General features: G+C 35.0%; 2 protein-coding genes across 2 annotated transcripts; both read right to left on the bottom strand.

Moving 5' to 3' along the window:
• Positions 1–2,659: 2,659 nt before the first annotated feature.
• LOC129802976 (cyclic nucleotide-gated cation channel beta-3) lies at positions 2,660–9,435 on the bottom strand. The gene is made up of 4 exons (XM_055849244.1): positions 8,030–9,435; positions 7,489–7,960; positions 7,301–7,408; positions 2,660–4,344 (listed from the first exon to the last, which is right to left on the bottom strand). Exons 1-4 carry the CDS (start codon positions 8,725–8,727, stop codon positions 2,797–2,799), a joined length of 2,826 nt encoding a protein of 941 aa, XP_055705219.1. The 5' UTR covers positions 8,728–9,435; the 3' UTR covers positions 2,660–2,796.
• A 1,906-nt stretch (positions 9,436–11,341) lies between these two features.
• On the bottom strand, positions 11,342–26,503 carry LOC129802977 (transmembrane protein 164). The gene is made up of 4 exons (XM_055849245.1): positions 26,134–26,503; positions 19,849–20,224; positions 15,093–15,389; positions 11,342–15,029 (listed from the first exon to the last, which is right to left on the bottom strand). The coding sequence occupies exons 2-4, from the start codon at positions 20,176–20,178 to the stop codon at positions 14,727–14,729; spliced, it is 930 nt and encodes a 309-aa protein (XP_055705220.1). The 5' UTR covers positions 20,179–20,224; positions 26,134–26,503; the 3' UTR covers positions 11,342–14,726.

The raw sequence follows: 26,503 nt of genomic DNA, 5'->3' as shown, positions 1-26,503 counted from the left end.
TGGTAAGTATTTTGGTAAAATGGTAAGTAAAAAACTCAAAAATGATAAGTAAAAAATACAAATTTGGTAAGCAAAAATTCAAAATTGGTAAGTAAAAGCTCAAAATTGGAAAGTTAATGGTTCCGGCACACCTTTTCGATCAGGAAAATTTCATAAAGTCAAAATTCACATACCTCTCTTTCTTAAAAGTTTTGCATGTGTCTGTCCTACTTTTTCATACTCTTCTTCTTCTTTTGAACATCACACCAAATTAAATCTAGTTCAGTCGAATTTCAGATCGAAAGAGTGGGATAGACTTATACAAATCTTATGAGAGAGAAAGGGACGCGAATTTCGATTTTATGAATTTATATCGACTTGAAAGGTGTGTCGAAGGCAGAAGTGTTTTGGTATTTATCAGTATCGCCTGTTAGGGCAAAGGGAAATTTTCTGTGTTGCCCTTTGGGGAAACGGAAAATTTTCAATGTTTTGGGAAATTATTAGTTTTTATCTTTAGTGCAAAGGGAAATTTTCTGTGTTTTAGAATTTTTCAGTTTGGCTTGTTGGGGCAAAGGAAGATTTTCTGTGTTTTGGCAAATTATTAGTTCTGCCCTTTGATTAAAAGGGAAATTTTCTATGTTTTGGGAAATTATTAGTTCTGCCCTTTGGGGCAAAGGGAAATTTCCGTGTTTTGGAAGTTATTAGTTCTATCCTTTGGGGCAAAGTGAAATTTTCTGTGTTTTGGTATTTATCAGTATCGCCTGTTGGGGCAAAGGGAAATTTTCTGTGTTGCCCTTTGGGGAAACGGAAAATTTTCAATGTTTTGGGAAATTATTAGTTCTGATCTTTTTGGTGCAAAGGGAAATTTTCTGTGTTTTGGGAAGTTATTAGTTCTGTCCTTTGGGGCAAAGGGAAATTTTCTGTGTTTTAGTATTTATCAGTATCGCCTGTTGGGGCAAAGGGAAATTTTCTGTGTTGCCCTTTGTGGAAACGGAAAATTTTCAATGTTTTGGGAAATTATTAGTTTTTATCTTTAGTGCAAAGGGAAATTTTCTGTGTTTTACAATTTTTCAGTTTGGCTTGTTGGGACAAAGGAAGATTTTCTGTGTTTTGGCAAATTATTAGTTCTGCTCTTTGGGGAAAACTGAAATTGTCTATGTTTTGGGAAATTATTAGTTCTGCCCTTTGATGAAAAGGGAAATTTTCTATGTTTTGGGAAATTATTAGTTCTGCCCTTTGGGGCAAAGGGAAATTTGCGGGTTTTGGGAAGTTATTAGTTCTGTCCTTCCTTTGGGACAAAGGGAAATTTTCTGTCTTTTGGGAAGTTATCAGTGTCTTTTGTTAAGGCAAAGGAAAATATTCTATGTTTTCGGAAATTAATCGGGAAATATTCTGTCTTTTGAGAAATTATTAGTCTCACCTTGTGGGGCAAAAGCAAATTTCCTTTGCAAAGGGAAATTTTAGGAAAGTTATAAAATATACTTGTACCATTTGTATCATTTTTGGTTTTTTTACTTACTATTTTTCATATTTTTACTTACCATTTTTGATTTCTATACTTACCATTTTTTATTTTTTTACTTATTATTTTTGATTTTTTGACTTACCATTTTTGGTTTTTTTACTTACCATTTGTTATTTTATTACTTATCAAATTTCTCTTTTTTACTTACCAATTTTGATGTTTTACTTACCAAGTGAATTTTTTACTTACCGTTTTTACCAAAATACCTACCAAAAATGTTTTAGCCCTTTTTAAGGATCTCAAATGGGATGGTTCTTTAAGTATCTAAGTATTCTGGTTCCCCTTTTACCCTATTCTATCTCACAAAATTTCAAGAGAGCAATTTAAAGCTGAGTAATGTTATGTATCGTACTAACAATACCGTAACCATCATTAGTCTTTTTTTTATGAAAACGCGATTACAAAATCACCCAGATACTTGATGACTGCTCTTTCTTTGATAGCGTCTAACAACGAGTAACTTTTATTTTCTTATTTCTTATTTTTACCAAAATACGCCCCAATCTGCTGCAACCTTAAGCCGAGAGACGACTCAATGAATAATTGATGATAATTAGTTTAATAGTAATTATTATTTTATGTTTAGAACCTTTAGAACACTAAGTTTTCTTTCGGTTAATTTTCAGGACTGTACAGCTCCTAAATCTATATAAAAATAGTATGGAATAGAACTTCATCGAAATGTTTCTAAAATGTAAGAACGTTAAATGATCGTTAAGTCATTGGAAATTGTTCAAAATTTTTGGAAGAAGGACTTAAAGGTCTATTGGAAGGCCTATTGCAATTGGGTTAGACGCCATTTTAATTTCAGATTTGTGACGTATTAAGAAAAAGTAAGTGCATAGCAATGAATTTCTAAAGCAATAATTCTAATCATAAAATAATTTACAAGACGACAAATAGAAAAGGAGAAGCAAGACAGGTAATTAGTGATGTTCGATAAAAGTTCCTATTGCGAGCCGGTGTATTGATTCCATAGAAGAACCATATCCAGACTGGTATTTCAGAGAAGGTAAATTTTATGAAATAAGGCTTTCAGGAAAACGAGGCTGACTTTTCCGATAGATCAACGGCCGTGAATCAGGATACCATTGCTGTATGACAATCTCAAATGGCGACGTGATCCTGGGTCAGGTCAAGAACAGAAATTGGTTGTATGTAACGCTAATTAAGTGATTAAGTAAACGATCACCATCACGTTATTTATTGAATTTCACCTAATCATATCACTAACCCACTATTTACAATAAGCTAGGCTCTTGCTTTATCTATTTTGGAATCCCTCTTCACTTCTAAATGAGAGACGATTCCCTCTCAATGTGCACAGTGACGTCACAAGTGTGACCATTACAAGCTACTTGAGAAGTTTCAATAAGATGTCCACCTTCAACATCTAGCTGGTCTCCACACACTTTGTCCATCTGCATGAGCTCTTTCTGCGAATCCGTGAGATTCACTAAAGAATTCTCCTCCGTTGAAGGCGTAGTTTCTTCCTCTAGTTCATTTTGGATGGCCAGGAGGAGATCACAAGAGAGTGTCTTCACACCTCCATTCATTACTCGCTCCTTAACTTCTGACCACTGCCTGGGTAGACCAGATGGTGTCATTGTATGCCTCTTGCGACGTTTTTTCGAGCCCTGAGTGAGAAGCGTAACAGCTGGAGACTCCTGAGGAAGTGCCTTGATGACTGCTTCCAGCAATTTCGGAGGAGTTTTCTTTCTCTTAGGATTTTCAATAACCACATCAGCTTCATCTCCACTTGCTGCACTCCTCTGGGCTTCTCTAGCGGCATTTCTGCGCATCAAGCTCTTAGCACGACGCTTAAGAACTGCCTGAGCATTAGGATAGTACACAATGGCTTCGTTAAGATCTGACTTTGAGAGGACAAACAAATTGCTGAAGCCACGGGAGCGTACATCAGCCGTACGACGATTACCGCCACCGTTTATGGCTAGAAGGCTGATTTCTCCAAATACCGATCCTTCCGACAACGTTGCTAGGACTTCATCGTTATTAGGACCACCCATAACCTGAACCTGACCTAATTTAACGATGTACATCTCCTTGCCAACTTCATTCTTCCGACAGACAAAATCCCCTGGCAGGAAAGTTACAGATCTGAGCTTCAGAACTAATTCCCTCAGCAGGGCTTCTTCGCAATCTGCAAACAACTGCACCTTAGACAGTGTTTGAATGTGCACAGATATGGCCACATCTGTCTTGAGATTGGCCGGCAAGGAATCCAGAATGTGTCTCTCATCTAAAGTTCTCTGCTGTTCCCACGTAAAAGTGAACCACATCTTTACACGATGTCTCAACTCCGTAGGAAGATTCAAGCGTCTCATGTACTCAAGAATCTCATCCACTAATTGCTTGTACTCTGACTGAGATCTTGTGGCAGTAGCTATAATATCCCTAATCTGACCAATAAGTAAAGCAAATACAAAGACACCCATCAACCAGGCTGCTGTCATGAAAAGCAACTCTCCATCATTTTCAGGCTTAGGGTTCTTCCCAATTGACGTTGCTGTCTTTGTGGCAAAAGCGAAACATCTCATATAGGGATGACCCTTACCACTGAACACCCAGCGATTGGTTCCCAAGCCCTGGGCAGCACTATAGGCATAGTAAGCACATGCAGTTAGATGTATCATGAATAACATATAAGTAAGCGTCTTAGCCACTCGCACGATATGAGGTGAAGAAAGCACGCGGTCAAGAAGTTTGAAAAACTCCCAGAAACTTTGGATCTTTAGTAGTCGAGGGATACGCAACAGAACAGCCTTTGTTCCAAATATCAAGTAGAGAATGTCCAATGGGAGAAGAGACAGCATATCCATCTGGAATAGAAATTAAAAGTAAAGCTTTAATAAGGAAAACTGCAAGATTCAATGAAATATTCATATATATCGTGACGATCGAGACTTATGTGAGGTTATGTTAGGCATAACCACAAGGAACTATTGAGATTTAGTTTAAGATAAGGTAGAAGTTGTGAACAAGGTACCGAGGCCTACCAGTGCAAAGAAGTCGGGAAATAAAGTTCACCACACGAACTTCAAGATAGGAGATCAGTGGTAGACCGAGAATGGAGTTTGCAAAAGCAGAAACATGATCATATTTGCGAAGTCCGAAGACGTAACGCTAACAGGAATTGAAAACCAGCTTCAACCGATTCTGCTCCTCGACATTAGCACTGAAAAACAATTCCGCCCCATAAGTGAAAAATAGAATTATCAAGGCCCTAACAAAGAGGAGTCTAGTCTCCCCGGGAGTAAAGCTCTGAAAGCGTCGCAAAGTGTGCAACGAAAATAAGACCTTACGGCAGACCTCAACCACATGATCCGACCAGGTGAATGTCTCATTAAAAATGACTCCCAGATTCCTCACACGAGGAGAAAATGGAATCACTTCACCAGAGAGAACCAAAGGAAAAGTAGTAGGATGCCTACCTCTCGTATGTATGACTAAAGCTTGGCTCTTCCTGGGATTGAGGACCAAACCATTGTTCAAAGCCCAAGTGGTAATCCTCTCAAGATCATCATTTACAGCCTCAAATATAAAAGAGGAGTGAGTTGGATCACCACAACAGTAGATCTGTAGATCATCTGCATATAAGTGATAGCCGCAAAATTTAAGCAAAAGTTATACTTATTATAGGGCTATTGCGAAACTAGAGAATAACGCCCTATTTTTTATTTATTTTTAATTCAGGGTACGTAAAATTATTTTAATGTTCAATTTCCTTTCGCAAAAAATTACATTTTATTTCGGATATTGGAGAGTAAGTCTTAACCCTTCTAAATATAACCTAAAATTCCAAAGTATATTTTTTCAAAAGAAACAATCCTGTTTATATAATTTTTATAGATATGTTAAAAAAATTAAAGAAACTTCTAAGACCTTTCCATCGTATTGTATCGAATTGATTATATAAATGAAATGATAAGGTAAATAAAAAAGTTCGGTGAAAAGCTGGAGCTCGACTACAGAATGGCAAACAAAACTTTCTGGCAAACAGTCCGATGACTCAGAGGGAAGAAGAGCAATTCCATCCAAGGAGTGACATCCAAGGAAGGAAATCTTTTGACCAAAGAGAAAGAGGTCTTAAGTCGCTGGAAAGAGTACTTCTGAGAATTGCTCAATCCTCAAGAAGGCACTGATGATAACGTACCCACGAGTAAAGGCAGGGAAGAAAGTAGTCCTTCAGAGAGTGAAGTCCTGTATGCGATTAGTAAATTGAAGGATGGAAAAGCTGTAGGAATTGACGAAATACGTCCCGAAATGCTGAAACTTATGAGTATAGCGGGAGTCAGTTGGCTCACACGTGTCTTTAAGTGGCTTGGCAAAGTGGGAGAGCACCAAAGGACTGGCAAGTTGGGGTTATTGTACCCATATTCAAGAAGGGAAACAGGAAAGATTGCTCCAATTATAGGGGAATTTCCCTTCTGAGTTTGCCTGGCAAAGTGTATGACAAAGTCCTTGAGAGAAGATGCTGAGAAATAGTCGAACCCAGACTGGGTGAGGAACAATGCGGTTTCAGGCCTGGTAGAAGCACCACGGATTAGCTTTTTACCCTGAGGATGATTGTGTAAAAGGCTCCCAAATCTACGCTTGTTTCATAGATTTGGAAAAAGCATATGACCGAGTATCAAGAGAACAACTTTGGGATGTATTGCACGAGTACGGACTGGATGAAGAATTGGTAGGAGCCATTCAGTCATTGTACAGAGACTGTTGTAGCTGTGTTCGTGTAAACGGATCCAAGTCGGAAGGTTTTCAGGTGGACGTTGGACTGCGCCAGGGATGTGTTCCTGTGTTCCATCACCATTGTTGTTCATAATATACATGAACAAGATTATGGAACGCAGTCCCAGGCGGAATGCGATTCGTATTGGGGATTTCAGGGTAAGTCATCTCCTCTTCGCAGATGATTTGGTCCTTTTGGATCTTCCGAAGAAAAGCTTCAGCGCGCACTTGACCGATTTGTAAATGTTTGTGCCGAAACAGGTATGAAGACGAACGACAAAAAGTCGGAGGTAATGGTGATTTCTCGACAGCCTGTGAAATGCACCATACATGTTGATGGAAAAGCATTGACACAGGTGGAGAAGTTCAAGTATCTCGGGGTGTTATTCACGAGTGATGGTAGGTTTCACATTCACACCGAATTACCGTAGCGAATCGGTCAAGCTTCTGCAGTAATGAGAGAGCTTGGCGGAAGCGTGGTGAGGAAGGCTGAGCTCAGCCGTTCGGCTAAGTTATCGGTTTTCAAAGCAGTGTTTATCCCTATTCTCACCTATGGTCATGAGATTTGGGTAATGACCGAAAGTATAAGATCGCGAGTACAAGCTGCCGAGATGAGGTACCTGCGGGCGGTTAAGGGAATCACTCGTCGAGATCGAGTGAAGAATGTGGCCGTTCGTGAGGAACTGAGAGTCGAGGAGCTGCTTCTTCGGGTTGAGAGATCACAACTTCGATGGTATGTACATGTTCAGCGCATGGATAGAAAACGATTCCCCAGAAAAGCTATGCAAGCCATTGTGAGGAGACCTCGACCTCGAGGCAGACCTAGGACAAGGTGGCTGAATCAAATTCAGAATATTGCCTTGGAACGCCTTGGGATCGAACCCGAACATCTTCCTGAAGTGGCGGAGGATCGACACGACAAGCATGGGGTGCTAATTTGGATGTCATGGGCGGTTGAAAATGAATGAATTAATCCAAAATAGTTAACTGCATGTTTCTATTTGAGAAATAATCATTAAAAAAATGTAAAGAATAATATTTAAATACCTTAAATTGGAATTTCCTCACATAATTCTGCCTCGTTCGTTCCTTATCACGCACCCAAAAACCGTCCAAGAGAAACATGAGCCGGTGTTTGATGAAAACAATATCAATCTGTGGGAAAAAAAGCAGCGCTCAGCAATTAACAAATCATTGAATAATTAAGTGAATTGTCTTAATAAAAAAAGCCTCACCAAGTAAATTGCATCGGCACAGAGATCCATAATTATCCAAGAGAGTGTATTGGCGTCCGTTTGGAAGGGAAAGGAGGAACGCAGAGGAATAACATAGGCATTGTAGAGAAAGGACATTGTAACTACAAATAGCCAGGAGATGTAGAATTGTCCCTGAGGATCGAGGACATCGTCACTCTTTCCGCCGCCACAAAAAGTCGGACAAACGAGATAGCTACATGGGGATTTCTCTTCAACTTTTTCGACTTCAGGACTCTTGGCGGGTGCGACTTCCTCAATTGGGGACTGAGTGGGACCGAATGGTGGTAATGGAGGCGGTGGTACGGGAAGGGATGGGGAACTAGCACTGCTGGATGGTGTTGGAGGAATTTCTAACTTTCTCTTCATCTTGTGAGCTCTCTTGGAGAAGCGGGAGATAAGATGCTGCATCCTTTCTCGCACAAAGTGGTCCTTCTCGGGATCAGGAGTAGGACTGAAAGGAGATAGAAACTTTTAGAATAGTCTTGGATTTTTAATAGCTTTTCTGGGAGAGATTCTCAACCTATTTGGCGGAGATATTTGCTGCAAATTGACGATTGAAGAATCATTGGCTTGATCCCTTTCATCCTGTTGAACACACGATGTTATATCAGCTTCGACTGGCACTTCAACATCTTCTACAGGTACTTCCGGAATTTCACTCTCTGCCAGAATCCTATTGACACAGTCAAGGGGCACCAGAGGCTCCACATGCTCCTTGGCAATGATGTGCCGAACAAGTGCATGAGTATTTTGCACATTGTGAGCATCAACATCCGCCTCGGCGCATCCCACGCGTCCATTGCGGAAGTAGAGTCTCGTTCTGAGACCTTTGGGACTTCCGGATTTTGTCTGACGGACAACAGAGTGCGGTGGTGACATAGGTTTTTCCTGGAAGGACATCAATCTGCTCACAGGACGACTTCCTACACTGCAATCCTTCAGTGGAATTATTTCAGCACTGGTCCTAGAGCCACGTCTTGAATCACGGTCAAAGAGCTTGGTATTGTCCCTTCGACGTTCTTGTTTCAAAACCTGCTCCGTCACAGTCATAAAGTCCTCGATATCCTTGATTTTCGTGGATAGTTCATCAATGTCCGGAAGTCGAGGATCAATAAATGTGGCTCTAGTGGCTGAAGCAGGAGGTGACTGGATAACACGCTCGATAAAGAGATGCTTCTGGAGAGTCTCTGAGAGATCCTGATGCTGTGTAGCACGCATTTTTCCTGCACTTCCGCGCAATTTATTTTTTCCCTCAAAAGTGCTTTGTTATGAAAACTTTATGTTTCCAAATAAGCAATAGGTTTTCCACTTCCTTATGCTGGCTAACACATTGAAGTTAAACACTTTTGAACATCACAAAATACAGGATTTACTATTCAAACGACTAGGAGCCACTGTAAGATCCTGACACTGTTTTAGCACAATAAGAAACTATGCTACTTCAGCGGAGAATAAAATAAAACTGATCATTGGAAAAATTCACATACATTGCCGCTCAATATTCAGAATCAATTACACCCGACGAATATTAATTGCCTCGTTTCAATGATGATAACCACTTGAGGTGAGGCTCAGTCACGCACATCCCAGTGGAATTGTTCTTAGGGCAGACACATCCGACCACTTGGAGACATATTTTTCTGGCACTTAGGTCAGTCCCTCAAATTATAAATTTCCATAAGCCTCTTTTCTTGCGTGCCCTCGAAGCTTTTCTGTGCTCAATCTCCGCCAAATTCACACAGTTTTTGTGCAAAAAGGAAAAGTGCAAATTCTCACGCAATAACTGCACTGGTAGAATTATAATTAACACTCCAATAATTTTATTCACTGTTGATATACTGCCTCAATATTATTTGTGGTGTGGAGCTTTTCAATGGAAACTGAGACACTGTGACAGGGAGGACAATTTGTGGAGGAGGAGATATTGTCATGGTGAAAATTTCAAGGCGCATGTCCTTAACAGAGTCAGTGGAAAAGTTTGTGAGATTTTTGTGTAAATTGACTTGCACTTAAAAGTTGAATTCAATATTCGCATATTCGTTCGCGTTTGTAAAAATTAAAGATTGACCGGATATCCTTTCAATAATATCCCAAAAGAATGCTGTTGAAAAAGGATGAAAATATACCTTTTTAAAGGATGACCAGTAATTCAAGTAAAGTGTATCATACAGTGATACTCTGAACGTTTCTTCAATTTCATTGATTCAAGATTAACACAAAAGTCTATACTTCGGGAGAGAAAGCATAGGGAGTCCTTTTTTAGGGTCTTCGTTATATTTTCTGTGCGATAAAGTGCAAAATTGAAAGAGAGACAGTTTCCTCTGGAGTTAAGAGCTCTTCTAAATAGATTAAGGCTGATCCACAAGAATATTTACCCCGTAAAATCTAGCGGAAAAGGTTTAGATAAAGAAAATTACGCAAAAAAACATCTAAGCCCTGATCCAAAACTCTCAGTGTTTGGTACTTTTAGTTGATCCTTTATGGGAAACTGATGCACTAATAAACATGGGGTTGTTGTAAACACTGATTTATCTATGAATTCATATAAGTCTCGTTGTCTAAAATCTAATATCTAATAAAAATTATCGCAATGTTTGCAACCTCTAAAGATATAGATAGCAAGATATTTTTGATCAAAAGATTGTGAAATTGGTGTGCTGCATAAGCTGTGGTCCCGAAAGAGTTAATAAAGGACCTTATTTGATCCATTTTAAACTATCACTAGGGTAATCAGCTCTTAAAAGCGAACCTTTTGAAGAATCGAGGAATTTATACTTACTAGTTTATAAATTCATTCTAATCATTCTGATTTTAGGAAATTAAAAAATGATAAAATGAAAAATATAAGGAATATGAAAAAGGAAAAAAAGACCGCCTGAGATTATGTCCACTTATTGGGTGGGGGGCGTCATAAAAGACCAGAAGTCGGTATCTCTTACAGTTTGACCTCTAACTGGGCAAGAAACTTAAGGTCAAGCAAAAAAAAAATTACCAAAAAAAATTATTCAAAAATCGGTACTTAACCGATTCATTAGGGGAGACCGGGGCAAAAAGTAACAAAACGGATATTTTATTTTTTTACGAGGTATGATCCACAGAAATTTCTGATTAGCTCAGTTTTATAGGAAATTTATCGCTCTACAACTTTGTGATTGTCATTTTTCTCTATTTTGTAAGGAAACACATTTATCGAGCCGTTTTCTAAAAGGTAATTTTGTGACCATTCTCAAAAATTCTGGGGAAAATAGTATCAGGCATGGGGTAAAACTCTCAAATTTTGTTTCTCTTTATTACGGGTTCCCGTGAATTTAAAAAAATACCTAGATGACATATTTTCATAGGAAATTTATTGCTCTACACCATTTTTAAATAGAGTTCACCCTTAGGAGTAATAGAATTTATTTTCGGACAAAAACTTCTTATCGGTTTATGACCGGTTAAAAACCGATAAAAGCCGATTCAGAGGGCAAATGATTAAAATTGCACTTGCACCCATCAGCTACAACTTGCCATATCGAGTAAAATTTGCGTGATGGCTGGACTCCAACAAAGCATGACTTTCAATGAATATTCAAGATCTCAAAAGAGATACAGTACGACTCCGATAGAGTCAACAAATTTGATTCTTGTGTATCTGCAATATTCTAAGATCTAAGTTATTAATTGTTGTAGATACTATTTCACTCTTTAAAAATTTTCTCAAGTTCTTGCTTAACAGAATATGTTTAAAAGTTTGACATTTAAGAGTTGACTCTATCGGAGTCGTACTGTAACTCTATACCTTTAAACTGACTTGTCTCCAGGGAAGGTATACAATTATTACACAATAAACTAAAATAATAATCCAATATATGAGTTTATTTACAAATCTCACAGAAAGGAAAACAATCAATTGCAACTTTTAATTTCTTACGTATCTTACAATAAGTATATTGTGTTAAGAGATATACTATCAATTGCTTATATTCTATCATTTGCCCTTTACAACCATTTTCATTGTGTTCAATGAATATGTCCTGTTTTTTAGGCCAAAACAGATCTTACAATGTCATGTGATTAAATTAATTTATGATATTATTGGAATGGATTTATACTTCACTTAACAAAATATATTTATTAACTTACTATATTTACTAACATTAGGAAATTGTCATTTGATTAGTTTGTTAATTGCAGCATTTTCATTGGCAAATATGTAAAGTGTTAGATAGATTTGCCTATATTTTGCACGTACAGATAAGAGTTTGAACTTAATCTCAAATAAAAATTATACGATTTACAAATTGTCAACCGTTTGGAAACTTGTTAGGTTATCTCAGTATATACCTTAAATTTCAAAGTATTTAAACTCTTAGTTAAATAAACGGATACCTAGGAATTCGATTCACCAATATGGAAGTCAGAATTAAGGAAAAAGCAATCTGACATTAGTCCTTGTTTCCAAAATAAAAATTCAAAAAATTTACTTCAAAACTTCAAAAACTTCTAACCTCAAAATTTGTTATTTAGGTTTGTAATGTTAGAATTTGTCTAAACTTTTATTTGGATTCTGGACTCAAGATACCCTAACTTAATATTATTTTAAATAAATTTATTTGGATTAAAAAATGTTATTTTTAGCTTTATTTAATTTCCACTATCTTTCTGTGCAAAATAAAGACAATTGTTTGCTCTTATGTTTCTTTTTCGTTTTGATAAATTCAATTAGCTAAAGCTTGTCATTTTCTCCTTACTACTAAAACACACAACTTATAACTCAAATTGCTCCATCAAACGTGATCGTTTTTACTGTAAAATTTAAACTATATTTAAGAGATTCAAGAATAAATATAATTTCTCAAGATAAACTACCGTATTTATTTTTTTCTACAATTATTGCTAAATTGCGTTCTTATTAAGGCATTAAAACTTGATGTTATGTTATTCCTTTTTTTTATTCATTTCTTATACGTTATAAAATTGTTTTAAATTCAGGTATAAAATATGAAATATACCGAGGAATATATAAGGCTACTCTTTTAAATTATTTATCTACTCACTATAGTTTTTCCCTTACTGGAAATTCTACTTTTTATTTTTAAAATGTTATTTTTTTGGTTATCTACAAACCCAGATGTTCAGAATCAATGAATAAATTTGTTAAAATTTTTGTTTAGAAATCTATTCATTGATCTCACATTTCAGAAACGGGAATGCAACTGATATCTTGTTTCCTCAACAGTAATATTGTCAATCATTTCGCAAACGTATATCTGCATTTGAATGTTAATCAGAGATTAAAAAATCCGATTGATGACCAAATGAGAGCTAATAACATAAAAAAATGAGAAAATTTTAAATCAGAGGCGTAGCTAAAGGACAGGTGTGGCGATTCGTTGGGAGCATATATTCAGTATACCCAATAAACAAAGGCAACTTTTGAAGTTCTTAACCCTTTTAAGGACCAGTTCGCTAATCATGACCCAAAAATCACTATTTCTGACTATTTAGAGGACAAATATAGCGTAACTCGTAAGAAAAAGAAATGGTTTCTGGAAACACGAGGTTTTTTTCAGTTTCTCTGTTTCTGCCGCGATGAAAATTGTGTTTCTAAGTTCCCAGTCATGTTTCCTACGTTTCTTCTTTTGTTTTCGTCTTTCTAGCAATACCAATACTTCTAACCATGTTTTCCCATGGTTCTAATTATGTTACTGCGTTTCCAACCACGCTTTCCATTTTCATAGTTTTGTTTCTGTATTTTTAGCCATGTTTTTTACGTTTCTAAATAAGTTTCTTTGTTTCCAGCCATGTTTCTAATTTTTTCCTGAAATTCCAGCCATGTTTCTCAAGTTTCTAATTTTGTGTTCGCGTTTCTTATTAAGTTTTCTACAAGTATTGTTTTATTTCCTCATTTTTCCTTGTTTCTAATTATGTTTCCATGTTTCTACACTGAGAAAAAAACGGGGGTGCGATTAACTTTTTTCCTCATAACTTTAACACTTTTTACATGTAAAAATATATCAACATTTTTTAATGTTAATTTTACACCTTTTTAAGGGTAAAATTAACATGGAAAAGGGTAATTTTAACACCTAATACACCTTAAACGGGTAATATTTACAACGATTTCGGATCAATACTGCAGGATAAAATTAACATTTCCGGAATGTTACTTTAACTTTTTCGGATTTCTCTCAGTGTTTAGATTTAGAGTATATCCAGCTTTATGGCCTCTACACACTAGAGAATTTTATGTCCATATTAAAGGAAATTCCCTATTCCTGCGTAGAAAAACTCTTTCAATATGGACATAATTTTCTTTGGTGTGTTTCTAATTTTATTAAGCATATCCAATGATGTTTTCTACGTTCCCAGTCATGTTTCCGCGTTTCTAAAACATAAATGAACCGTTTCTCAGCGAAGGCAAGTTTGCATTTGCATTTCTCCGATGAATAAACAGCTATGATCAAAATACACAATTTGTGTTTTTGGGTCACGATTATCCACTGACCCTTAAAGAATTAAATTGCTTGACCTTTAAGAATAAGAGGGTCAGAAAAAAAATAAATTTTTTTTTCTGACTTCTTAGAGCAAATCATAACATTAGAAGGCCGCAAGATATTTTTTTAGGGACACCGGTGTCCCAATCGTTCTTAAAGCTTTAAACGCAAGACAATCGATTCCTTGACCGATTCAGACTTGTTAAACATTTAATAGACCTTCTAAATTGAATTTAAACCCATTTAGTTAAGAAATTCCATGCCCAATGTAGGACCTTCTTTAAATATATGATCTTGAAAAACCATAATATCTGCCTAGACAACCTTTGAAATATATCCAAAATGAAACAAAAATCGTTGAAGTAATTTCTGAGATTATCAAAAAGTATTTGTTAAAGTTTGGCCTTGAAAAACTCGGAGTAGAGTTTTCTCAAGGTTATTGTCATGTATGGACGAAAATTTGGCCTACACAACCTTTAAACAAAAATTGAAAAAAAATTGTAAAAAGAACAAGGAAGAAGGTCTAGATCTAGACGCTTATCTCTGCCTCTTATCATTTTGAGAGATTTTTAGGGTATTTTGCACACTGTTCACTGTTCGAATTTCGAGATATTGGGAGACTCAGGTGACTCACTATTTCTGCCCACCATAACCTCTTCCTACGCCTCTGTTATTAATGATCAAAAACGAAGAGAAACCTCAGTAAATAAGAAAATTCATTCTATTTAGCAATTCCAACTATTCACTCTTAACATTTTTTTCCTCAACGCCACTATTTTTAGCTACTAATACAATTTTATTGTTAGGACCATTTTTAATAGACTCATCGTCCTTTATGGTTTTATCACAGTGCTTTGTCGCCGTGTCGATAATTGGTTGAATTGAAAGTGGTGGCGATGGCGCAAAAAGGCAATAATAGAGTTTGCCAAGAAGTGGACACAGGATTGCTTGATGGAGGACCGCCCAGAGACGATAGCTCGGTCCTGTGAAGGGATCCAGAAGTGCTGGACACAGCATATGATTGAGATTCACCTGTGTTGGCTTCATAAAATAACAAAATTATCAAATAATTTTGCAATACGATCAATCATTAGTTTAACTTACAAGGGCAAATATTTCCAGTAACACAAAGTGATATATCAAACAAATAGAGTAACTTATCACATTCCAGCTGATGTCTGATAGTGGTTCCATTGTATAGACACCACCTAAGCGTAACAGGTACACAGGAATAATGAACATTAGACCATGCTGGATCCAATACACAGTCGCCTCCATGACCACCTGACGGGAGTCCGTCTCAGGAAAGAGGAAGGCCAGCAATGGTCCATTCAAGTAGTTCATTTGAATGCGAAACATTATTGTTACGAAATTGCTTGGTTTTGCAGCTAGCAAGTAGATCTGCATATGCATGGGAATGCATGAAAGAAATATATGTCCTTTCAGCAAAGTGTATCAAAAAGTGATATTAAGATTGTGTATTATGATAAAAGTATTTAAAAGCTTATGAAACGACGGAATGATTGTGAAATAAGCAATGAGAAGAACTGAAAATTATATGGTAAAGTCTGTGGAATGCAAATGAAGAAAAAAACAACATATAAATAAATTAACTGTTCACTGGGGATTCTTCCAAAAGAATTATAGTCCAAATGGATGATTTTCATCGAAACACTTGGATAAAAATTATCTTTGTTCAAATAATAATCATTTCAGTGATCTGAGTGAATAATTCTTAAGCAATGACACTTTGAAAGTTTCCTCAATTGGATCCTTTCAGAGAGATCAGCACTTAACCGTATACTTCGGGAGAGAACTCCATAAAGAACTAACAAAAACACTTTGCTCAGAGCGAAGTACACCGATTTCCGTTACAATAATGCGTAAAAATAAAATAACCTGTACAGTATAGGAAGCATCAAAATCTAAGATGTTTCATGCAGAATCAGTCCGGAATGTATCTTGCAAGAAAATGGATCGAGCTTTTCCAGTCAAGCGTAATAGAAGAATTTATATTCAGAATATGGCAAAGCTTCAAGAATCGTGATCAGCAGAAATGCACGAAAATCAAAGTTATGAAATCGGTTAGAAAAGTGATTTTCTTTTAAAAATCAATTTGATCTATTTGAAAGTACCACTTGGTGATTAAATTTAAAGTTACAGTACCCGCTTTGTAATCTGGATGATTGGGAGACAATATGACAGATGTCCGCTTCGTAATCCGGATGGATTTTTTGAATTTGTTCAACGTCTCGAAAACATAATACAAGTTTTTTTTTGCAAAATAAGAATAAAAGTTTTAAAAAATATTAAAAAGACATAATTAGAGAATTCTATGCTATTATACTTTTTTTATTAAACAAAAACCTCACAGGATAATTCATTTCATTGCTGAACACACATGCATACATAACCTCAAAATTATTTTAAATGTAACAGTCGATAACTCGTCCGGATTACGCCGATCCGGATTAGACAGCGGGCACTGTATCTTTTAAAAGATATCAAAATTCCTCTCACAAAGTATCAAAATGATCAAATATGGTCGTCCACGACGCAAAATAAGTTGCTTTTCAATACGTGTTTTTCAATCCACGGCAAAAAAAATTGCGAAAGATCCGCAGAGAACAGGTGGTGCTGAGACAAACATTAAAGATTCCTGAGCTCATCATCTCACCAGGAAAATTTTTCATGGAAAGGAAATCAAGTTTTCTATTTGTGTATTTAGTATTTACAGGCAAGTCTGCCTATTTTTTGGTCCTTCGAGCCGGATTTGAACTAAATTGTTTTGCGAAGAAATTCTATTTTTTAATCTAATTCTTTTACCGATTTTAGTGATTCGACGGATTTAGACAAAGAGGGTTTATAAAAGCGTTCTCATAGATCTGAGTGATTTTTGCGTTTTAGTCTTGAGAATAATGTTCTATAAAATATTCTTAGACCAAAAACACGTTTTGATTCTTTATACTTAAAAAAAATCAGCATGAATCTTATGGGCATTTTTGGGTGGAAATCCTGATAAAAAATTTTTTTCCCTTATAGTAAAGTAGGGTAACTGGATTGTTTTCCGAAGAGTGCTACTTAAACGCTTGTTTTTGGACTGATGAAATTCTTTTTTACTTCTTCTGAATCCATAGAATTATTCACTGTTTCATTCAGAAACATAATATAAAAAAATTATCAAAAATATTAAAGAAAATTTATAAAATAATGATAATACTGAAATAAGTCAGCATGCACTAACTGGGTCGCCTTTTCGCTAATTCACTTTTAATTAAACCTTTGGATTTAAAATACTTTTTTCACAAGGAAAAAAACAATAAATGTTAATGAACCAGCTATCATTAGCGAAAATATCACTGTTAGAAAATTTTTAGTGAAGAACCCAGCTGGCACAAGATTGAAATGAGTCGATTACACTCACTTATTTAATGGATAAAAATATTATTTTTGCTTTTTCTCAAACTTGAATAGTTATATTATATTACTGTAGTGACTATATTACGGAAATAAAAATAAAAAATATTATATTAAATGGATTAGTCATAAACGATCCAAATAGCGAGGCGCCCGGATTAGCACACTTGACTGTATGTGTTTAAAAATACAATTTAAATCTAAGCTTTTGTCGTACTTTATTAATTGAAAACTTGTTAAAGACACCCAGAAGACTTTTCATTTTTTGGAAGTTTTTTTTCAAAAATTTAAAGCTTGATAACTCTATTTTTATTATTTTAAGGAATGATGTGGAAAGCTTTAGACTAGAGATTCTCTAAAAGCTCTTCTAAGACGACGTTCTCTTCAAAGGCCTTCCAAAAGTTTTTTTTTTTAACTTTAAAAAATTAAATTTTATGCAACGCTTTATAACAGTAAAGCTCTAAAAAAATGTTCAAGAAAAATATGTCTCCTTTTCATTTCTCATTGGAATAGTATCATAACACATTCTAAACTTTATTTCGTGTGGTACACGTAAACTTTATTCCATGGCAGTCAGAAAATTTAATTTTTCTAATATGGTAAATTAATGCTGTAAATCTTTACTGCATAATAAATTATATTTTTCTTGTATAAGTTTATTTTGTCACATGGTAAGAAATTGCTGCAATGATATAAGTTATTAATATTGCAAATTTTAAAGCGTGGTAAATTTTACTGCGTGGTAAAATTTTATAAAATGATCCAATAAGTTAAAATGAGAATGAATTGATGATATAATATCAATGAAAAGCTCCTCAAATTAAATGTGTTTTCACATAAAAACAACCCAAACAGAAAAATGTGCAGTGAAAGTGAATCGAAGTGCTTATTTTTGTGAAAATGATTTAGGGGAAGGCTTTCAAGCTTCGCACACATTTTGACATTGAACATTTAATATTTTTCCCATATTCCTTTAGGGTGAAGTGGGACGCCTTTGAATTGGAATTTTTCTCCTGCACAAAAAAAAATTCAGCTTCTTGTTGATTTTCATTGTAAATTTTACATGAATATGTAATCGTGTTGACTTATACACATTTGTGTACTTTTTACACATTTTGTCTGAAAACTGTGTAATTTGTACACATTTTGTCTGAAAACTGCGTAATTTTACACGAAATATGTAAAAAAATGTACACAAGTGTGTAATCATTCGCAGTTGGTTACACAGTTTACCATTACATAAAAATTAAATTACACATTTTCAGATTACGCGTTTTGCTGAAATACATAATTGAATAACTTTACAAGAGCATTAACACTATTATAGTGTGTAATCTTTCACACCACTATTATAGTGTTAAATTTGGAAAAAGTGTTTAAATTAAAATGATTTAATTAAAAGTTGTTGATTTTCAAGATGTTGAATTTGGAATTGTTGAATTTTTATGTGTAAATTCAAAAATTATTGAATTCTGTTTATTCTTGAATTTTCTTTTCATTTCGAAGATTTTGATTTTTTGCCTTTTTAGACATTTTTATTGGTTTTTTCCTGTACTCTGGATCCCCCCTAATGCGAAATGATTTCATCTGATGCTCTTATATGACTAGTAATATGACGAGTAAAATTGCCCAATGAAAAGTATCTCGACTGAAATATAAGTCTTAATTAGAAATTCAATAATTTTTACACAACTTTTGTTTAAAAATTCAACAAATTTGGTTGCAATACACAAGGCTTTACACTATAATAGTGTTAATAAATATGATCAAACTATAATAGTGTTTATTTTTGATCATGTGACCAAAAATACCATAAAGTTGTGTATTTTTTCACACTATAATAATGTGAAAAACTGTAGTCATACTATAATAGTGGTAATTTTTAGAATTTGTCAGACAGTTTTAAATCACGAAACATTGTTGAAAAATTTTTATGATTATAACAGCGAGAAATTTTACACAGACCACAATTAAATAATTAAATTATCCAATTTCACATTATTATAGTGTTAAAATTTTACACATTTTCAAATTAAACAACTTTGTTGAAAATTTTTCAACTATAATAGTGGTAATTTTCAATCACGTGACAATAAATTACCAAAATGTTGTGCATTTTTTAAACATTTTTAAATTAAACAACTAAAATGGTTGATTTTGCACTATTATAGTAGTAAAATTTTACACATTTTTTACTGTGTAATTTAACTCCACTAAATGATTGAGAAGCTGAATCACATTATGATATGGTTCAAATTTATTTAAAAATAGGAGAAAAATCCCAATTTCAAAGGTGCTCCACTTCCCCCTAAAAAGGAATATGTTAATAATTATAAAGTGTTATAAACCAGAGTATGTGCGAAGCCTGAAAGTCTTCCTCTACTCGAGGATGAGAAATCCATAAAAATGAAGGTAGAAATGAGAATGGAAAATTCTCACATACCTGAATAATCGTTGTGATATGGCATGGATTGAGAACGTAGATGACGGTTCTCGAGGCAAATTTGAATCCTAGTTCCAGGCCAAAGGTCAGTGTCATGCCCACGAGGAGCACTTGCTTGAACCAAGGCGTTGGATCATGCGATAGTCGCTGGATGGGCTTAGGGATGGGTTTTACCCGCAAAATTGCCCATTTGAGCGTCCATAGACTCAGACTGGTAACTAGAATACTCTCACACCATTGCCTCCTGGTTGAGAGGAAATTTGCACACTCTGGACCACAATTCCGAGGCACAGTTGAATTTACGCCATCGTATGCCCAGCCCCAGTGCATTTTCTTTTGTGATTTCTTCTACAACACTCTCCTAAACCGTCAAATCCTAAACCGAGAAAAATACGAAGCAAAGGCAAAGAAGAAATACAACTAAGATTAGAATTTAATGTCACAGGAATTGTGAGAACAAAAAAAAAAAAACAAATGAGAGAAGGTGGAAAAAATAAGAATTGATGATGAAAGTGGATCGATAATTCCCATTAATTTTAATGAGAGCGTGCCTAAAGCCTTGGAGGGCTTCTCCAACTGGCCACATGGGCTTCTTCAGAAATTTTTTTGCAACACATTCCACCGAAAAATATTGATTTTATTATTTACACGAAGCTTTTCACTCGAAGCACAAACATTTCTAACACAATCAGGGTATATCAATTTTATAAGGAAAATGAGGAAAATATAATATTGAGGATTTTAGGAATTTATTGCGTTCCGCTTATTCTTCGAAATAACCACCAAATTCACTAAATTATGTATACTTCTAGTATTATCCTCCGTCTCCGTGACAGGATTTACACATACACATATGTATATATGTCGGAATCGTACGATGTTTGAGGGAAAACACGTGAGCTCATAAAGTTCACTTTAGGTCGAGGCTCAATTTCACACTGACTCTGTGCTTTGTACTTTCCGCTAATTTGCTATTGTGGACAAACTGATAGTCATTAATATTCTTATGTTTCTCACAGAAACGTATTTTCATCTTGAATGACTCTAGAGAAAAAGTAAAATACTACAGAACTTTGGAAAAGTATAGGTACAAAACGAACCTCCATCCTATTGGAACAAATTAGGAAAGAATCAATTAACACTGAGAAGTAGTTCTATTTTGGAGAGTAGTTTCATGTTTTATTGTATTTAATTTATTTCAGAAAGAAACGTTTGAAGGACCAATAAAGTTCCCTTAGCCATTTATTTTATAAAAATATTTCTCTCAAGACCATTAACTCTTCCAATTTTCTTACACAGGAATAAAAAAAGAAACTATAAATCGATGGCTCAGAGTATAAAACGAATAAGTCGCGAATGGCTAACTTTACAGGAGAGCGATTTCAAGCTGAGATTTTACATGCCTAGTAGGGTATAGTGGTGCAAGTTGGACAATGGTACAATTTGGACAGGGCTTTTTGTCTTGATAAGTTTAGTACTTCATTTTTATTTGTATATTTTTAATGCTTTAGTTTTATAATTTGGTTCCTTGTGCTTAAAAACAAATTTTGTCCTGTATTTATCAAGAAAAAAGCCATGTCCAACTTGTACCGGCGAATTGTCCAACTTGTAACACTAATTCTAAATTATATCACTTTACCCTATAGGATTTTTAATATTTGAAACCCGTATAATTTTGGAAGGTAGAGTGTGTCAAGGATTACCCAGAAAGCAAAAAAAACAGTGATAAGCCCAGATAAGCTTATGGTAGCTGAGATACTTTACAGGTGACCTCGAAATGCGTGCAACTCGGGGTGCTTGCAACTCGGAATGTGTGAAAATTCGATTGTAAGTTGTAGGGATCAAATTGGCTCGTCGCGATTCTTTACCCCAAAAGTTCAACTCACAATAGAATTTTCATGCATTTCCGAGTTGCAAGTACCCCGAGTTGTACGCATTTCGAGGTCACCTGTAAAGAACCTCAGCTACCATAAGCTTATCTAGCACTGACTAGTAAAAATGAAAGGGTCACCGATGATCCTTTGAAAGGGTCACTGTTTTGACACCTATTTATCTCCGGAATAAACGAATAAAAACAATGAAAAAGTCATCTTTGGTGTTCGCTCAGATGAGAGAAATAGGATAAGAATATTAAGTTTACAATAAAACATAATAATCGTGATAAATATGCATGCAAAATTTCAAAAGATTCAAGTGAACCTTTCAAAGGATCAAAATATGATCCATTTTTGTTGAAAAGGGTCAATTTGACCCTTTTAATTTTACCAGTGAGGTTTATCACTGGTTTTTATGTTTTAGGGCTATTATATAATTATTCAAAATATCCCCATGACATTGTGTTTTAAAGGTTTTTATTATATTAATTAATTTTTAAATAAAAGCCAAAACATACATCCTGGCTAAAAGTAAATGGACGCCTCTCGTAGACCCTCCTAATCCTAACCCTTCTACTAGTGGCAACTTAATCTTATGACAGTAAGAACAACCGGTGCAAATATCAGCAAGATTCATCATCTGGTTGCAGAGAATTGCAAGATTGAATTTGAAAGAAGGAAAAAAATTCTGTAGGGGAGACTGGGGCAAAAAGTCACAAATCGAAAATTTCAAAATTGATTATCTGCCAAGATAAATAAAATAGAGGCTTAATTTTTTTTTCCATAGATAGCTTCCATAGACCTTCTTCGATGTCGTATGTCCCTTAGAATTCGAACAAGGAATTTAGAAAATAAAAAATAACAAAATTTTTAGCCCTATTTTTGAAATATTTTCCTTGAAGAATATATCGATGCTTCCATTCCATACTATGCTATCTCAGAATGACAACTTTTCAGGAGCCCCATTTGAAGTTGGCGATTTCTATGCTGCCTGTGTAATTTTTTTTCGAAAAATTGGAATATCTCGTTATCCGGACGTCGGATGACCACCAAATTTTCACCAGTTGTAGATCTCGGTCCCAGGAATAACATATCTCTCGGAGTAATAAAAGGCTAAGTCGACTTAGCATAGTATGGAATGGAGCCGTCGATATCAATTATTACTTATTTACTACTCAAAATTTATGCACTGATGATTATTTCCTAAATGATTTAGATTCTTCGAACACAAAGCCGCTATCTATTTTAAAATTTTACAAAGATTCTTCTCTCAAGAGATCTTTCTATTAAGAACGACCACTTGGGGTAAAAAGTAACAAAAGGTATGGAGCAAAAAGTAAGAAAAACCGAAACAATTTATGATGTCTCACAGCAAAAAAAAAACGTCGATGCCATGTGTCACTGTTTGTTGTTTGCATTGGTCAAACGATTTGCAGTCTTTTGTGCGTTTTTTTTCTAAAATAGCTTGAAAAGCGTTTTTATCGTACATATAGAGAAAACGGTGTTTTACAAAGGCGTAGATGAATAAATTTCATATGAAAATTATTTATCTAGATATATTTTTTTTTAATTTACGGAATTCCGTAACAAAGCGAATCATAATGTGATAATATCCCATGCCTGATACTATTTGCCCCGGCTTTTTTGAGGATGGTCACAAAATTACCTTTTAGGAAACGGTTCGATAAATGTATTTCCTTACAAAATAGAGGAAAATTACTTTCACAAAGTTGTAGAAGGGTAAATATCCTATAAAACTGCGCTAATTAGAAATTTCTGGGGCGTTCGGGTAATTTGTAAGAAACTAAAATATCCGTTTTGTGACTTTTTGCCCCAGTCTCCCCTACAAAAAAAACTGAAAAATCCCTACTAATCGGACACCAAGTTAGCCAAAATGCTCAATTTGGCGAAATTAACAAATGCAACATAGTCATGAGCTAGGGAGAACCTATGTGTAGAATGGACCTTTAAGTAAACTAGAACCAGTGATCGAGCACTGAGAAGGAAATACCGAAGTGCCTTTGAATTATCCCTGGTACTTCTATCCGGGATATGATTAGAAAGAGTTCCTGTCAAAATCCCGAAAGCCAAAATCCCAAAAGTCAAAATCCCTGCCAAAATCCCGAAAGCCAGAAGCACGACTTCTTAAAAATGTCATAACTACTTTCACGATGGCACTCGCGCTCGCTGGAGGCAAAGGGAAATTTTGTGTGTCTTGGGAAATTATTCTATACATTATCCCCCATATAATTTCATCCCTTTCAGGATTTTGAACATTCGGGATTTTGGCTTTCGGGATTTTGACCGCCTCCGAATTATAAGGTAGTATAAAAAGTATTAAATCATGCGGAATATCTTGCAAAAGAAAGTTATAGGTCTTATACTGGTGTAATGAACATCCAAACCGGCCCTTGAAGTAGAATTTGGTAAACAAAAACGTGCAAGACTTCTGTACGAATGCATTTTAATTAAATTCAACAGATATATTTATTAAACTATGATACATAATGTAAAAACGGACTTTCAGCAATTTCCCGGTCAAAAGTTTTACATTGCGATTAGCCGTGGTAATGTCCCAGTCTAGTATAAATTCGTGTTAATTGATAAATTTGTGAGAAAGGTTATGATTTGACAAGGGATGTGCAGAAGTAGGTACAAAGCGCATCCTTTCGTCAAATATCTTTATCAATAACATCAAATCTTTACGCCGAAGAATGCTTGAAGAAACGGATTAAACCGTTCTTACATCAACACATGGCTAACGTTATGTTTTGGCTTGATTGGGTTAATTATTACTACTTTAACCCATTCAGTCAATGTACTAGAAACACTTGAGATAGAATGTTTATATTTTGGAATTATTTTGTAACAGATTAATAGATGATTTTTTGAAAAGAAAAAAATATCTATTATGGGAGAGCGGAGAGTCGCTCTCAAACACACGTCTTAACGGTCACTGAATTTAAATTCTTTACATTAATTAATTACAAACTCTATCGATTTAGCTAGAGTAACTATCCAAGAATACAAATTTAAATCAGGAAAGAAGATGAAGTTCAATTTTAACAAATTCGACGGTATGTCGAATTTTTCGTCCGCCATTTTGAGCAAAAATTTTGCATGACTTTCCGCGAAGCGAGAAAAGAACAAAATGTATTTCCATCTCGGTCGGATTATTTTTTCCAAGTAATTGAAGAACTAAAGTTACTAAAATCCATTCCCGACACCAATTCGGATATAATTGCACAGAAATAAATTGTCTAAAATCACTCAATTTGCGTATGATGTATAATACCATAGTAACGAATGGGTTAAATCGGTTTGAGAATGGCATAAAGCTAATATGGTCGATTTCTTATCAAAAACTATGAACCCTTCAAATTGTCATAAGCTTCGATAATGGACAGAGCGGTTAGAGCTAAAAATTGCACTAGGTTGTTCTTCGCAAAAGTGGGAACAATGTTACTACCAAAGGATTTCGGTTACTAGAAGGGTTAAGGAGGTCTGCGAGGAGCGTCCAGGCTTTAAATATTGGCCTTTAAAAAATCAAGAAAATGTTACAAAACAAAGTAATTATAAGTAAATTACACTCTTAGAAAAGTTTAGACATGTTTATAAAATCATTCGTAATATATTTTAAAATGAATAAAAATATAGACATAGCTTTGGGTAATATTTCGGCCACCTTGATTCTCATAGTTTCTTACTCTTCCGGAATTCTTCCAGTGTTTTTCCAATGAAAATTTGAGGATCAAAAGAAGTGGCCGAAACTGCAAGCCGACCGGAATTTGGTACAGTTCCCCTACGCTTCTTTGGTCCTTTGAAGAAAAGGACATTCAAATGTTTATTTCTAATTCAAAACTCTATTTGGAATTTTACTTCAATAGTTTTTGATCTATCTTTTTTTTAATTACAGAAAATTTATGTATTTTTTCACAAAAAAAGAAAGCTAATTAAATTCCCTGTAAACTAGTGTTATCAGCATAGCATAATATTGTATATAATTCTTTCTAGGAAGCTTTAAACTTATACTTTTGGTGTAGAATATGTCATTTGGGGTTTAAAGTGTTAAAAATTAGTTGAAAATTGCGACGCAGAAGGAAAGGGTCACGCTGTCACGCAGCCCTTCAGCTTGTGAATAACATTTTTTAGGTGAATTTTGGCACTGAAAAGGGATTCCTTCACTTTTACCCGGCGTCCCCATTAACTCTGACGTGTACTACATTATCCCATTATTACACTGCAATGCCGTATTAACCCATTTTCAGAATGTAATTTCTTGTTTGGCTTCTAGAAGGAACATCCACTTTTACTATCAGTCACATTCCCATAATATTTAGTAGGACTTATCAATGGAATTTTCTAAATGGGGCGATAATGATTGATAAAAATGTGAAGCTTTTCAACTCACCCACAACCCACAGACTTTTATAAACAACAGGAATAATCCAATTGTACTTGATATCACAATTATTGTTGCTCAAGAGATCCAGTTGGACGTTAGAATGTGGAGATTGATCACAAAATAGCCATTTTTCCCATGATTTTCCTGCAATCTCCTGAACACTGTGTCCTTTTGATTTTGGGGTGACACCGTGCACTTTTAACACATCACATTTTATCACTATCTAAATTCCTATACAAATCACACGTAAATTCCTTTCTTATTTTGCACGTTGTGTTCTAATGTGGAGATTTTAGGTAATTGGGCAGGAAAACAGGGAGCAAATTGAGGAAATCCTTGAGTAATTTCCTTTTTCGACCAATTTCGTCAACTATTC

The sequence above is a fragment of the Phlebotomus papatasi genome, chromosome 2, assembly GCF_024763615.1.
Source record: "Phlebotomus papatasi isolate M1 chromosome 2, Ppap_2.1, whole genome shotgun sequence".
Lineage (NCBI taxonomy): Eukaryota > Metazoa > Arthropoda > Insecta > Diptera > Psychodidae > Phlebotomus > Phlebotomus papatasi.
This window is presented reverse-complemented; position numbering and strand designations above follow the sequence as displayed.